The sequence below is a fragment of the Pungitius pungitius genome, chromosome 7, assembly GCF_949316345.1.
Source record: "Pungitius pungitius chromosome 7, fPunPun2.1, whole genome shotgun sequence".
NCBI classification, from domain to species: Eukaryota; Metazoa; Chordata; class Actinopteri; order Perciformes; family Gasterosteidae; genus Pungitius; species Pungitius pungitius.
The window spans coordinates 19,894,638-19,907,371 of record NC_084906.1 but is presented as its reverse complement, the minus strand read 5'-3'; the positions used below and the strand labels follow the sequence as shown (position 1 = coordinate 19,907,371).

At 44.1% G+C, this 12,734-nt stretch overlaps 2 protein-coding genes across 2 annotated transcripts; one reads left to right on the top strand and one right to left on the bottom strand.

Moving 5' to 3' along the window:
* Positions 1–367: 367 nt before the first annotated feature.
* sid1 (secreted immunoglobulin domain 1) lies at positions 368–1,526 on the bottom strand. Its single transcript, XM_062563516.1, has 3 exons — positions 1,516–1,526; positions 1,280–1,374; positions 368–696 (listed from the first exon to the last, which is right to left on the bottom strand). Exons 1-3 carry the CDS (start codon positions 1,524–1,526, stop codon positions 368–370), a joined length of 435 nt encoding a protein of 144 aa, XP_062419500.1.
* A 1,955-nt stretch (positions 1,527–3,481) lies between these two features.
* si:ch211-1a19.3 (uncharacterized) lies at positions 3,482–11,017 on the top strand. Its single transcript, XM_037469021.2, has 5 exons — positions 3,482–3,997; positions 6,925–7,021; positions 8,688–8,841; positions 9,069–9,202; positions 10,145–11,017. Coding segments are annotated over exons 1-5 (831 nt in total). The 5' UTR covers positions 3,482–3,553; the 3' UTR covers positions 10,147–11,017.
* Positions 11,018–12,734: the final 1,717 nt, after the last annotated feature.

Sequence of the window (12,734 nt, the reverse complement as noted above, 5' to 3'; positions counted from 1 at the left end):
TTAGCTGTCTGTCTTTTAGCTGTCGGTTAGCTGCCTGTTGTTATCCCCATCTTTCTTTTCATCTGAGGTTTACTAAAACTTACTAATAATTAAAAAATAAGATGTAAAATAACTGTTTGCTCTAAATGGTACGGAACCATTTTGTGTTCATAACAACAAAATAGTGAGGCCATTGAGATGAGAGTTTATTCAACATTTCACAGGTGTTTCCAGTTTTTGGTCACTTTAACAGTCTTTAACTAAACTTCCTGTTGTTGTGAAACAAACTTTAAACCGACAGACGGTGTTCAGACAAAGTAAAAGTACAACAGACTGAAGCTGAAGAGCCATCCGACTGAGGTGAAACCGCATGGCGGTGTTTCTTCTTCTACTCTCCCCCCCAAGTCACGGCGCAGTAATAAACTGCCGAGTCGCTCCGTGTGGCGTTGAGCAGCAGCAGCGAGCCGTCGGCTTTGGCGGAGGCCTTCCCCGGGCCCACGGCGGCGCCGTACTTCACGTCGGAGGCGTTTGTGGACCTGAAGGACAGCAGCAGCTCCGGGCGGCGTCCTGCTGCTGTCCGGTACCAGCTGAGGGTGGAGGAGGCGTTGGTGGAGGCGGCGTCCAACAGTGGGCACCACAGGGCGGCGTCCTGCCCGACCCTCACCCGCACGGGGGAGGCTGGCGAGGCCGCGGCGGGGTGCGGCTCCCACCGGAAGCCTGAGACACGTGTTTATTTATGAACGGCTTCATCCAACAAAATGAAACCAACAAAGAAGGTTGTAGTAGAAATGGTTCTGAGAATTGAGAGGGAATAAGGTAACGGAGGCGGGTCTCTAAATAGGAACAGAAAGCATGATGTGGAAGATCTAAAACAGTGCTTTGTGATTCCAAACAATAAGAAATTACACTTTGTGGAAACAAAAATAGTCAAAGAGCTTTTTACGTTTACATCAGATTAAAAGTTGATTTAATGTCGTGCGTCTAACTGATGACTAAACTAATAGTTGTACCCCTGAAATATTCGTTCCTTCATTAATCCGGAATCTTTAAACATGTAAAGTATCCTTCAGGCGTCGCATTTCTAATCCTTCTCAAGGGAAGCTTTAAATTGAAGGATTTTTCTGCGTAAAATCCCATCAATTTGCCTAAAATGAGTCTTCCACCTGTCAACAGTTGATGCGTTTAGTCACCAGTTTAGGAATCAGTGGGCTGAAGATTATATTTAATTTAAGCATACATAATAAAACTAAATGTATGTATACAGAGTTTAGACATTAATAATACAAACAAAACAACTCACTGCTGATAGAGAGGAGGATCAGAAAAACCGGCAGAGACTCCATCATCCACTGGCTGATGAAGCTGCTGTTGTTGTTGTTGTTGCTGGTGGAGACACTGAGACAGGAGAGGATCACACATCAGTCCCACTCTGTTATTGATCTACATTAACAGATACTTCCTGTTTACTTCCTGGCGCTGAGGTGATGGTTGAGCGCATAGATATATACACATGAAGGCTAGATGCCTCGGCCGCACATGGCGGCCATCTTGGTACGGTCAGCTCGCTCACTCATAACATTGTGTTGGTAGTGATACATGTACTCATGTACCCTAACTTGCTCACTTTCCAACTGATTTTTGTTTGGTTAGTTTTATAAACTTCAGAGATGTAGTTATGACACCATGTTATAACACAATGCTATGGTTGAGTGAGCTGACCGTACCAAGATGGCCGCTATGTGCGAACTGTACTCCGCCCTAAGACATCTAGCCTTCATATATGTCTATGGTTGGGCGTGAGAGTTTGAATCACCAGGGGGGGTAAATATGACCACGGAACACCTGCAGGAAGTTTAAATAACCGGTTTATAGATGAGAATATTTTAGTTGTAAAATTGAACTATGGTTTATAATCCAAACGTAACAGATTTAATAATTCAATAAAACTTTAGCTGTACTTATCTTATTTATGTGAACTGACCTTTGAACACATTTTCTCTTTTAATTCAATGACAAAGTGTGTCAAAACTTTTGACTGGTGCTGTATGAGAAGTGGATGTCGAACATTAGAATTAAATCTAAAACATAAACAAGTGCAGTCTGTTAAAATATGAGTTGACTATAATATGTGCGGAATGTGCAACACTGTGGTAGGTAAAAGTACCCGTCCTACCCAACCAAACCCTGCCAGTGCCTCCGGGAGGATCGACCCCGCCCGACCCGCCCGACCAGCACTGACCCGGAAACGAGCGTCAGAGAACATTCAAACCGCAATGTTAATGTGTTTAATAGTATTATTATCACATTATTATTTTTACTACTTATTAATAATACTTAATTTTTTATCACATTCTTCTTCTTTTTGTTGTCACTATTACTTTATTTTATAATTATCCTTTTATTATTATTATCTCTGCTACTAAAAATGTTTGCATTATTACTTTTTTACTATTATTATTTATGTTGTCATTATTATTATTATTATTATTAATGTTATTATGACAGTTGGACTCTAGCCTCTTAGGTGTGGCCCTGGGGGGGATTAACCCTCATTAAGGTGCTCCTGGCAGGAATGACAGATGTTTATAGAGGTGTTGTTTGCTATTTCCAGGAGTGGCGCTCCGAGCCAATCACAGCTCATTCAGGCACGGTGGGGGCGGGCCCTGTGACAGCTGTGTGCCAGCAGCGAGCAGGAAGTCAGGATTAGTGAGAGAAACTGTGCTTGTGTCTTTTTGTGTCTCTACTTGTGTCTTTTCTTCTGTCTCTACCACTGTCTCTTCTTCTGTCTTTACTTGTGTCTCTAATACTGTCTCAAATACTGTCTCTAATACTGTCTCAAATACTGTCTCAAATACTGTCTCAAATTCTGTCTCTAATACTGTCTCAAATACTGTCTCAAATACTGTCTCTTCTTCTGTCTTTACTTGTGTCTCTAATACTGTCTCAAATACTGTCTCAAATTCTGTCTCTAATACTGTCTCAAATACTGTCTCAAATTCTGTCTCTAATACTGTCTCAAATACTGTCTCAAATACTGTCTCTTCTTCTGTCTTTACTTGTGTCTCTAATGCCGTCTCTTCTACTATCTTTACTTCTGTCTATGCTACTGTCTTCTCTACTGTCTTTTCCTCTGTCTCTACTTATTCTCTCTCTCTCTCTCTCTCTCTCTTTTTTTCTCTGTTTCTGTTTCTCTAAGTTTCATTTTTGTCCTGCAACCGTTTTGAGTTCGGCTGCCAAATGATCCGCATAGTTTCGCGTGCGAGGGTTCATCGCTGTGAGGCTGGGAAACAGAAACAGAAAGCCTCAGTCTACACACACACACACACACACACACACACACACACACACACATGGAAAGTTGTGTCGACGTGTGAGGTGTGTGAGACTTTCCTGTTGATCGTCCTTTCTGGGCACGATAACACCGGCATGGAGGGGAAGGAGGAGGAGGGTGAGGTTCTTGGCGGGGAGGCCCAGCGGGGAGGTGGGGGTGGTTTTGGGGCGGTGGGGGTGTGGTTCTGTCCTCTGCCGTCGCCCCGTGAGGGGAGCCCCTCCCTGAGTTCCTGCTCAGCCCCGAATGGGAAAGTCCACATCACTCCGACCTGAGAGACTCGCTGAGAGCAGCTGCCGGCCACACCGCTCGTCTTCTTCTTCGACCTCCACATTTGTCTCCATCCTTTCCCCTCCGCCCAAAATGGCCGCCGCATCCAAGTCCTCCCAGACGGTGAAGAACGTGGTGCTGGCCCTGCTGGCCCTGTGGTCCCTCGTCTCCCTGATCGTCATCGTGGTGTGGGCGACGTCCCCGGACCTGAAGAGCTCCGCCGCCTGCCGCGCCCAGCTGCAGGAGGTGACGGAGAAGATGGAGGGGGCCAAGGTGGTGTGGAGCAAGAACAAGGTGGCCCTGGAGGAGCAGCTGGAGGAGGCCAGGGCGGAGCAGGCCCACCAGAGTGCGGAGATCCTGCTGCTGCTGGGGCGCCTCAACGCCACCAACGCCACGCTGGAGGAGTGCCGGCAGGAGAACGTGAGTTTACCTCCCGGCGCGATGATGTCATCACTGGCTCCTTAAAACAGAGAAACCCCCTCAGCAGGAAGGACGTGAGAGAGGAACAGAACTAGAGTCTCTGTCTCCAGCGGAAAACTTCTGTACAGGGTTTGAGCTGAAGGTTAAAGATAAGAAGCGGAGGTGGACTTTCTCTCTCTGTGTCTCAGATTCAGGGCCGTGGCTCTAATCGATAATCTATGAATATGCAGAGGAATTGATTATTGTGACAGGAGTTTGTCGAATTTATTTTGTGAATTTGGAGAAATCCGTGTCAGATCACATGTTCTGAAACTGCTCCTCGCTGGTTTCCTTTTCAGATCAAAACAGACTCCTTTTTCGCAGGTTTAGTTTTCATTTGCTCACGCGTTGTTTTGTCTCTGAAGGTCGGACGAGGCCGACAGAAGACGTGTTTCACACCACATGTCTCCAGACTGAAGTTACAGCAAACTGATACTGACGGTAGTTTTGTCTTCAGACCAACTGCCAAAACACAAACGCAGAGCAACAAATGGCCCCGCCCACCTCGCCAGACCACCTAACCACTTCCATCCGTCAGCTCCCTCAGATGCATTCCTACACGCTCGAAGTCTTCACCAGTTCACCTGAAAGCATCGAGAGTCTCAATGAAGGGTTCTCCTCATCGACCCTCCTCGTGCTGCTCCTCGTTACTCCAGTAGAGACCTGGAGTCGTTCTCCCTCTCAGTGGCCCCGTGTTTAAACTGAAGAATTCAGTTGCTCTCAACATTTCCAGCTTCATTTTGTAAGAGTTGTTGGTTGGAAAAAGTGAGTGTTTTCTTCCTCCTCCTCCTCTTCCTCCTCCTCCTCTGGCGGTGGGTCCTGACTCATTCCTCCTCTCCTTACTTCCCCTCTGGTCTACTCCTCCCTCTCCGCCTGACCTCTCCCCTGCAGACCCCTTTATCACTGCTCCTCCTGTTAGAGTCTCCTCATCGCCGAGGCTTCTGGAATATTCCTCTTTTTTTTATTTATGGAAACGGAGAGAAAGCGAGCAAACAGTCTCCTGCCAACAGACACGCGGGTGAAATTTCCCGGCTGGTACTACGTTACCCAGAATCCCCTGCCAGCAGTGCATTCCAATCATGGCTAGAGAAAACTTGTTCTTGTGAAACATCGACGCTTCACTGGAGTGGATGAGCTTTCTGTCGATGTTCTTCATTTATCTCCAGCAGGTAGATGATGATGATGATCCATCAGGAGTCTTTGTGTAGAGTATCCGAACAGGTAGTCTACACACTACCTGAGCAGATGGTATACAGAGTACCTGAGGAGTATACATAGTACCCGAGCAGGTGGTTCTCAGAGTACCTGAGCAGGTGGTCTACAGAGTTCCTGAGGAGTATACAGAGTACCTGAGCAGGTGTTGTACTGAGAAGGCCTGTCACCGTGGTAACAGAGAGAAGAGACTCTTGTGGTAGAAGTTTGATTCATGCACTTTGAAGCTTCGATTCAACAGGAAGTGGTTTCCTGTCACCGCTCCGGCTCGCCAATCAAATTCACCTGAACTCACGCACGTGACCACATGACCTCAGGCGTGACTCGGCGCTAGGCAGCTCTCATTAACCCATTGCATGCTGGGTACATGTCCCCCCTCTGATGGCAGCAGAGCTCTTCATCTGTGAAACTGAGAACCACTTGTGATATTTGCAGGTGTCCTGCGGTATTTGGAGGGAGTGGATCCAGTCTTTCAGCCTCAGTCAGCTGGTAACGATCTTTAATCGGTTTGTGAGAGGTTAGAGGCCGCCTTCGTTCAGCTTAAAGACGAGGCTCGCCGCTGCTTCCTGTGCATCACTTCCTGTCGGCTTCGCCTCATATTATCAGCGAGAAAATCCCCAAATACAAGTAAAAACAACGGAACTTGGATGAGAGCGTGTGGTGAGAAAATGACTCAATGTCGGTGTTCTTGGTTCTCGATGGAGGTTCTGGAGCTGCTCAAAGATGGTCCTGGAAGTTGGTCAGGGGTTTCAAGGGTCCTTGAGAAGCTCCTGCAGGTTGTTCAGGAGGTATCGTGAGTCCTTGAGTCAGACCCAGGGTTCCTTCAGGAGGATCTTAAAGGTTCCTGGCAGAATCACACATAGCACATTGGCATTATTAGCATAATTAGCACAGCGAACACGGCGTGTTGTTATGGGATCAGAAGCCTCTCAGTGTGGAGACATTTGTTTTCGGTCTGTTTAAAGAGCCGATCCAACTATAACGGTTGAGTCAGACCAAAGGAATGTTTTAAAAGCTGCTCTCAGCGAGGAGACGTCCTGCTTTCTATCACCAGCTGATCCCAGAGGGCAGCCTGGCACCGCCTGGTCCGACCTGGTCCGACCTGGTCCGACCTGGTCCGACCTGGTCCGATCAGGCCGTGTCGGTTTGGTTCTGGTCTGGCTAAGCACGGCCTGGTTGAGGGACTTCCTGAGCAGCTTCGGGATACGTTTCAGGCTGAAGGTGTTTCTGTTGGATCGGTGAAGGTCGACCCTGAACCAAATGAAGCATTTGAGAATCTGGTGATTTCACTTTTTCTTTCTTGTAATTTCTGAAGTAAATGACGGTACAGAAGAAATGCTTTAAAGCAGACGATGATGGGACTGAACCCCCGGAGCTGAAGTCGGACTCACAACTTTCATGTCAGCCCTGTTTTTGGAGTCCAGGTGCCAAAGAATCCCCTGAGGCTGGTCACACAGCGGTGCTACCGACGTCTCTTTTTAGATACGAGGAGGTCCGGGTGGGAACATCCGACTATTCTACAAACAAAACGGTTTTGGCTTCCTTTCTTTTTTTTTTTTGCGTTTCGACTTGTTTTGGTTCCGCATTGGGTGGGTTTACTCTACCTCGCTGCGTTTAAGCCATTGAGGCCTCGGGCTGACATGACGTGTTCTTCTTCTTCTTCGGTGGTGCTGCAGGTGGTCCTGAACGGGAACATCAGCGTCCTGCACGAGAGGGTGGAGCAGCTACGTCAGGCGGAGGCCAACCTCACGGCTCGGATCGGCCTGCAGGAAGGTAACTCTCGCTCTGTAGGAAAAACCTCATCACTGCCATGAAAGGAGACCTTCTCAGCAGAGCCACCGGGTATTCTTAGCTAACCCCCCCCACCCCCCCCCCCTCCCCTCAAGCCCCCCGTTACCACGGCAACCTGTGAGTCAGAGTAAATAAACACGATTGGCTGGCTGAAATGAAAAACAGGAATGTGTGTTTTGCTCTAAGAGAGAAGGTCCTTTAATTATCAGAAAACCACACGTACAGAAAATACCCCTCAGACTTAAATGTACCTTATTTTATAACATGAACACATCCTTAAATCAACTGTAACATAAATCTTAAAATACTAAAAAAGAAAATGTACGGCAAGAAGAAAATGTTCAGAGATGGAAACAAAGTGAGACTTTTACATAATAAGTTAAAAGTTAAGGAGTAAAAACATAATTGAGGGAAAACAAAATGAAGGAAAGGATTATTAAATAATTCCTAAAAGTAACAACAAGTGCAAAGAATTGGAAATGTAAAGAAAGAAGACGTAGTGTGTTATACGTAAAATCAATAGGATACTAATGAAGTACTTGTATCCACAACGATGACAGAGTTTTTTAACCTTTAAACAAATCACAAATATCTTGGTGAGTAACCGTCTGCGCCTGATGGAAAGTGAGGAAACACTTTAATGAAGTGAGTTCCTGCTGTGAATAGTCGGAGGGAAGCGATGAATTCCTGTATGAAGCAGATATGAGAGACGCATTGTGTCTCTGATAAACATCACTCTGGAACAGGAGTCACACACTTTTAAATATTCACCTCCAAACGGCTCATTTAGTTGTCAAATATGTTGTTTTACTCAATGGTGCATCACATAGTACACGCGCAACGCACTGTTTAAAACAATATTACTACATGGAATGTACAGCTAATTGTGTCAAAATCATAACGTAGCCATGTTTTATTGTTAGTAAAGTCTCAAACTTGAAAGAATCTGTTAAGCAGAAATTTTCCGTTCAAAATGTATCAACAAAATTTCTTGATTTATTTAAATCAATTAAAATAACTTGTATATAACTTGTATTTTGTTAGTAGAATTAGTGTTTTAGTGTATTATTTTAGTTGCAAAACATGGAAATACCTCAATACAAGTACTGTACCTGTAACTTGTAGTTAATGTACTTTGTTATATTTCACTGCTGGTGAATCGTCTAAAAGTCTTGTTTTCTTACAGTTTCTTTAGTGAAAGAAAGAAAACATTATTTGACAGATAGAAAGAAAAGTTTCTTTGATAAAAAAAAAATCACATTCTTTAAAAACAAAATATCCTGTGGGATTATTTATTAAAATAAAAAGAAAGAAAGAGAGCGCTACCTGGTAATGCGTAATTTCACCACCGTAGTGAACGTCCTGTGTTGGATCAGGTCCGGGATCAGGTCCGGGATCAGGTCTAAGATCAGATCAAGGATCGGGTCTAGGATCAGTTCCGGGATCAGGTCTAGGATCAGATCAAGGATCATGTCCAGGATCAGGTCTAGGATCAGATCAAGGATCATGTCCAGGATCAGGTCTAGGATCCCCCTGCACACTGTCGGCACGTCGCCATGACGACAGGCGATCAGGAAGCGTCTCATCGGAGCAAGAAGTCCGACCGTAACGCGTGCATTAAGTAGTTCGTCTACCTCTGTCTCCTCAGAACACATCGAGACCCTGCAGCAGAACCTGACGCAGGCGGGCCACCGGGCCGAGTCCCTCTACAGCCTGAAGGCCGCCGCTGAGAGCCACATGCGGGCGGCTCAGAGTGAGACCAGCGCCTGCAAGTCCGGCAAGGAGTTCCTGCAGAAACAGCTGTGAGTCCACACCCCTCTCCCCGGGTCAGGTGACCAGCACCTGTTTGCTTTACCTGTACCTGTTTGAGTCAGGCCCACGCAGGACCTGGTCCAGGGCCCAGACCCGGTAGTGGGAAGACATTCATAAAAGAGACTGGACTGTGATGATCAGATTGATGAGATGCTGATTGATAGATTCTAATGAGGCCTGTCTGTGTGTGTGTGTGTGTGTGTGTGTGTGGACACAGTCTGAAGTGCAAAGACGTGGTACCTGAAGCTACGCCGAAGCCGCAGATCAAGGAGCCGTCCTCCTCCACCTCGCCCCTCTCTGGTATTCCTGCGCTGGCGCTGCTGACCTGCGGCGCTCTGCTCCTGATGACCTGTAAGGGCTCGTAGTCGCTTTGCTTTTCACCGGCAACTTTATTTCCTTCCAAGACGAGTGAAAAACAATAGTACATTTTGATTTTCATCGCTGAGAAGTGTTTATTTTAGTCAGGAATCGGATCTCCGATCAGTGGACGGGTTAATTCCGATCTCTGATGATCAAAGAGTGAGGAAACCGGTTTGTTCCTCAGCAGAGAAAAGAGCAGCTCCACCTGCTGGACGGAGCGTGTCACTGCAGTAACATTAAGTATCACTATTATACCACTAAGCAGAAACATGTGCAGAGAAAAACACATGGGAAAGATATAGATTATAGATTAAAAAACGTTTACAATATCATTTCAAAAAAGTCCAAATTTATTAGGTTAAAAATATATATTTTATGTCAAAAAATACTGTACAAATCTGGTCAATAACATTTTTGAAAAAAAAGTAAAAATAAACCTTTTGAAAAAAATAGTCGGTTCAAAAATGTTTTGAAAAAACCTTCATAACATATGATGTCCAAAAAATGTCATGAAAAAGAAAAGAAAAAAATATTGGGTTGAAAAATGCCAAATAGAAAATGTCAAAAATATACAGTCAAAAAATGTTTCCTAAAAAAAGTATCTATCTAACTATCAAGTGGAAAAATATTTTGAAAAAAGTCAGAAATATTAGGACAAAACATATTGGGTTCATAAAGGTTTTGAAAAAAATATGGTAGAGAATGTCAAAGCTAAAAAAAGGTCAGGTAAAAAAAGTTTAAAATATTATTCGGAAACATTTAAAACAACTTTTAAATAAACCCCAAATTAAAAACTAAGAGAAACATTTTCTTCAAAAAATCTTTTGAAGGGTGCAAGTAATACGTATTACCGCCATTTGAGAGTTATTTATCAAATAATGTTTAAAATGTTGGGTATTCTACAGGTAATAAAGTGTGTCGTTATGTTCTCAGGAGGTCAGCGAGGCGGCGACCTGTCGTATGGCGGCGAGCACTGTATAACAGGGCGGAGGCGGAGCCTGGACGGACCACATGACTGCTGTACAAACATCCCGTATGCGTACAAACACACAAACAAAGAGATCGCCACGGAGACGCTGGCACGACGAATGATTGGACAGAAACTTTGCTTTGACTTGAACAGCTGAGACGTTTAAAGGTTTTTTTAGAGGCGGCTGACCACTGAGTTTTTAAAAAGGTTTGTGTCTTCATGAAGCTTCACGACTGCTTTTTCCCCATCTGCTGCTGCTTTGTCCTCTTAAATATTCATATTTAAAAATGAATCCTCCCTCCGTTTTTAAATTGGCTTCGATGTAAAATAACCTCCCTTCCTTCTAAGATGTCTTGGAGGAGGAGTTTCAAAGTAACTCGGAAGCGTACTTGAGTCTGTTTACTGTTAATTTCACCACTACATGACGGTGCTTTCAGGGACATCGGAGAGTTGAGAATCAGCTGGAGAACAAAAAAGCTCTGTGAGAAACAGAAATAACGAATCAGTGGTATTTTGTGTCACGAATCTGGACTTTGTTCCCAGAATGCAGCATGTTTTTCTCCTCTTTACGCCCTTTTGCTAGAGATGAAGCATCTGCGTCATGAATCAAAGAGGAAGTTAGGCTTTCACAATAAGAGCAGACAAGATGACTCAAACCCAAAAGGTCCCTGTTTGTACCTGAAGGTTAAATCTGACCCAATGTATTGAGTCTGATCAATAACACAGAGTCCTGAACAGCTGATCCACAGTCAGTTTGACTGTGAATCAGCTACTTGACTTTTAGAAGCTTTTCCTTTTTTGGGAGGGGGGGGGGGATGTTGAAAATAATAAAGCTGAAGAGTTTCTAAACTGTTTTCTTTGTCCTGATTTGATTTCACAGTCGAACTTCAGTTGAGTGAACTCAACATGCAGATCATTAATATCTAATTATATATATACACAGCACTTTTACTTTTAGTATATTGTCAAGTTTCTGAGTACTTCTTCCACTTTTATTAAATACTTTGTTCATGTAGAAGCGTAATAAAAACACACAATATCTTTTATTTAGTGATGACAAGTGATGACATTATTTCTCTCTGAGATGCAATGCTCAGATCAAGTACCTGTACCTCAGAAATGTACAATATTATAACAGTATTATAACACACTGATCGTGTTTATTGATCTCCTCACTCGACTCAATAGATTCATCTTCTCCGTGAGAGTCAGCGAGGTTTGATTTCGCACCGTTCAGTCGGTCACGATGAACTCTGATTGAGGGTTATGAGGGTCACGAGGGGGCGGGGCCTGTCACTATAACGAGCCAATGACTGATAAACATCTGAGCCAATCAGACGGCCCCCAGAGAGACGACAACAGCAACAGGTCCCAGAGGGCCGGAGGGGCGTGTTTCAATTAGTGAGTGTGTAGGTGTGTGTGTGTGTGTGTGTGTGTGTGTGTGTGTGTGTGTGTGTGTGTGTGTGTGAGTGTGTGAGTGTGTGTGTGTGTGAGTGTGAGATGATTCCTCCGTCTCAGTTCCCACCTCCGTCTCTCATTACTGTCCCATTTCATCCGATGAGAAATGTTTCTTCCTCCCAGAGATTAAAGAGGCAGAATAAGTATTTAAATGTAAGAGACATTTTGTTATTGTTGGTTTGGTAGCTCCACCCTCTGGGGGGGGAGGGGGGGGCGGGAGGTTGTGTTTTGATGTAATCAGGTGGATTACCTGACACATGTGTTGGAGTGTGGAAGCATGGAAGAGCGAGACTATGTTTAGATCCCTCGATGGTGTCAGAAGTGTTGTATTAAGTTCATTTGGAGTTAGAAAGGTGGGACGAAGTTGAGGTATGTTTGGAGAACACAATAAAGGACGATCAAAGACTATTGGAGACTCTCAATGATTATTTCATGCGTGAAATCAAACTCGAAAACACCAACCAAGGGGCCTCACTTTTATAAGCAGAAAGGGCCTCAACAACTACATTACTGCACACAGTGAAATATCCAACAATGTGAAAAACCCCACTACAAGTGAACAAGTAGTGGAACAAGCAGTTCATGTTGTTACATTTGAATGTTTTCCTCACCCTTCTAGATTATTGTTTACTTTTATACTGAAATAACAGAAATAATCTGTGATGACATAATAATTAAAACACTAATAATACAAAAATTTTAATTGCATAAATATTTGACCTGAGAACAGTGAGAAGTAATTTTTGTCACATGGATTTTTATTTTTGTTCAACCAATTCCAGCAGACAAGTGTAGAAATAGCATATTTAGAAATATAGTACTTTCATAAATTCAGGTAGCCTATAGGTAAGTAGACCTTCTGTAAACTATGTTTTTTTAAGTAGACCAATACTTTCAAGTACATTCACAACATTGGTTATTTTTTCAGACGTGGACTTACCCTGCTACCCTGGTCCTTAGACCAGTCATCTGGTTTAATCGTAATTAACGCGCTAATGTCCCGGCCCTAATTTTAAATTAAACAAACAGTGACACTGTGAATCATGGTGAGTTCTGGTGTCTCTAGTGGATTCAAAGCTGACCTTCCTGATCCAC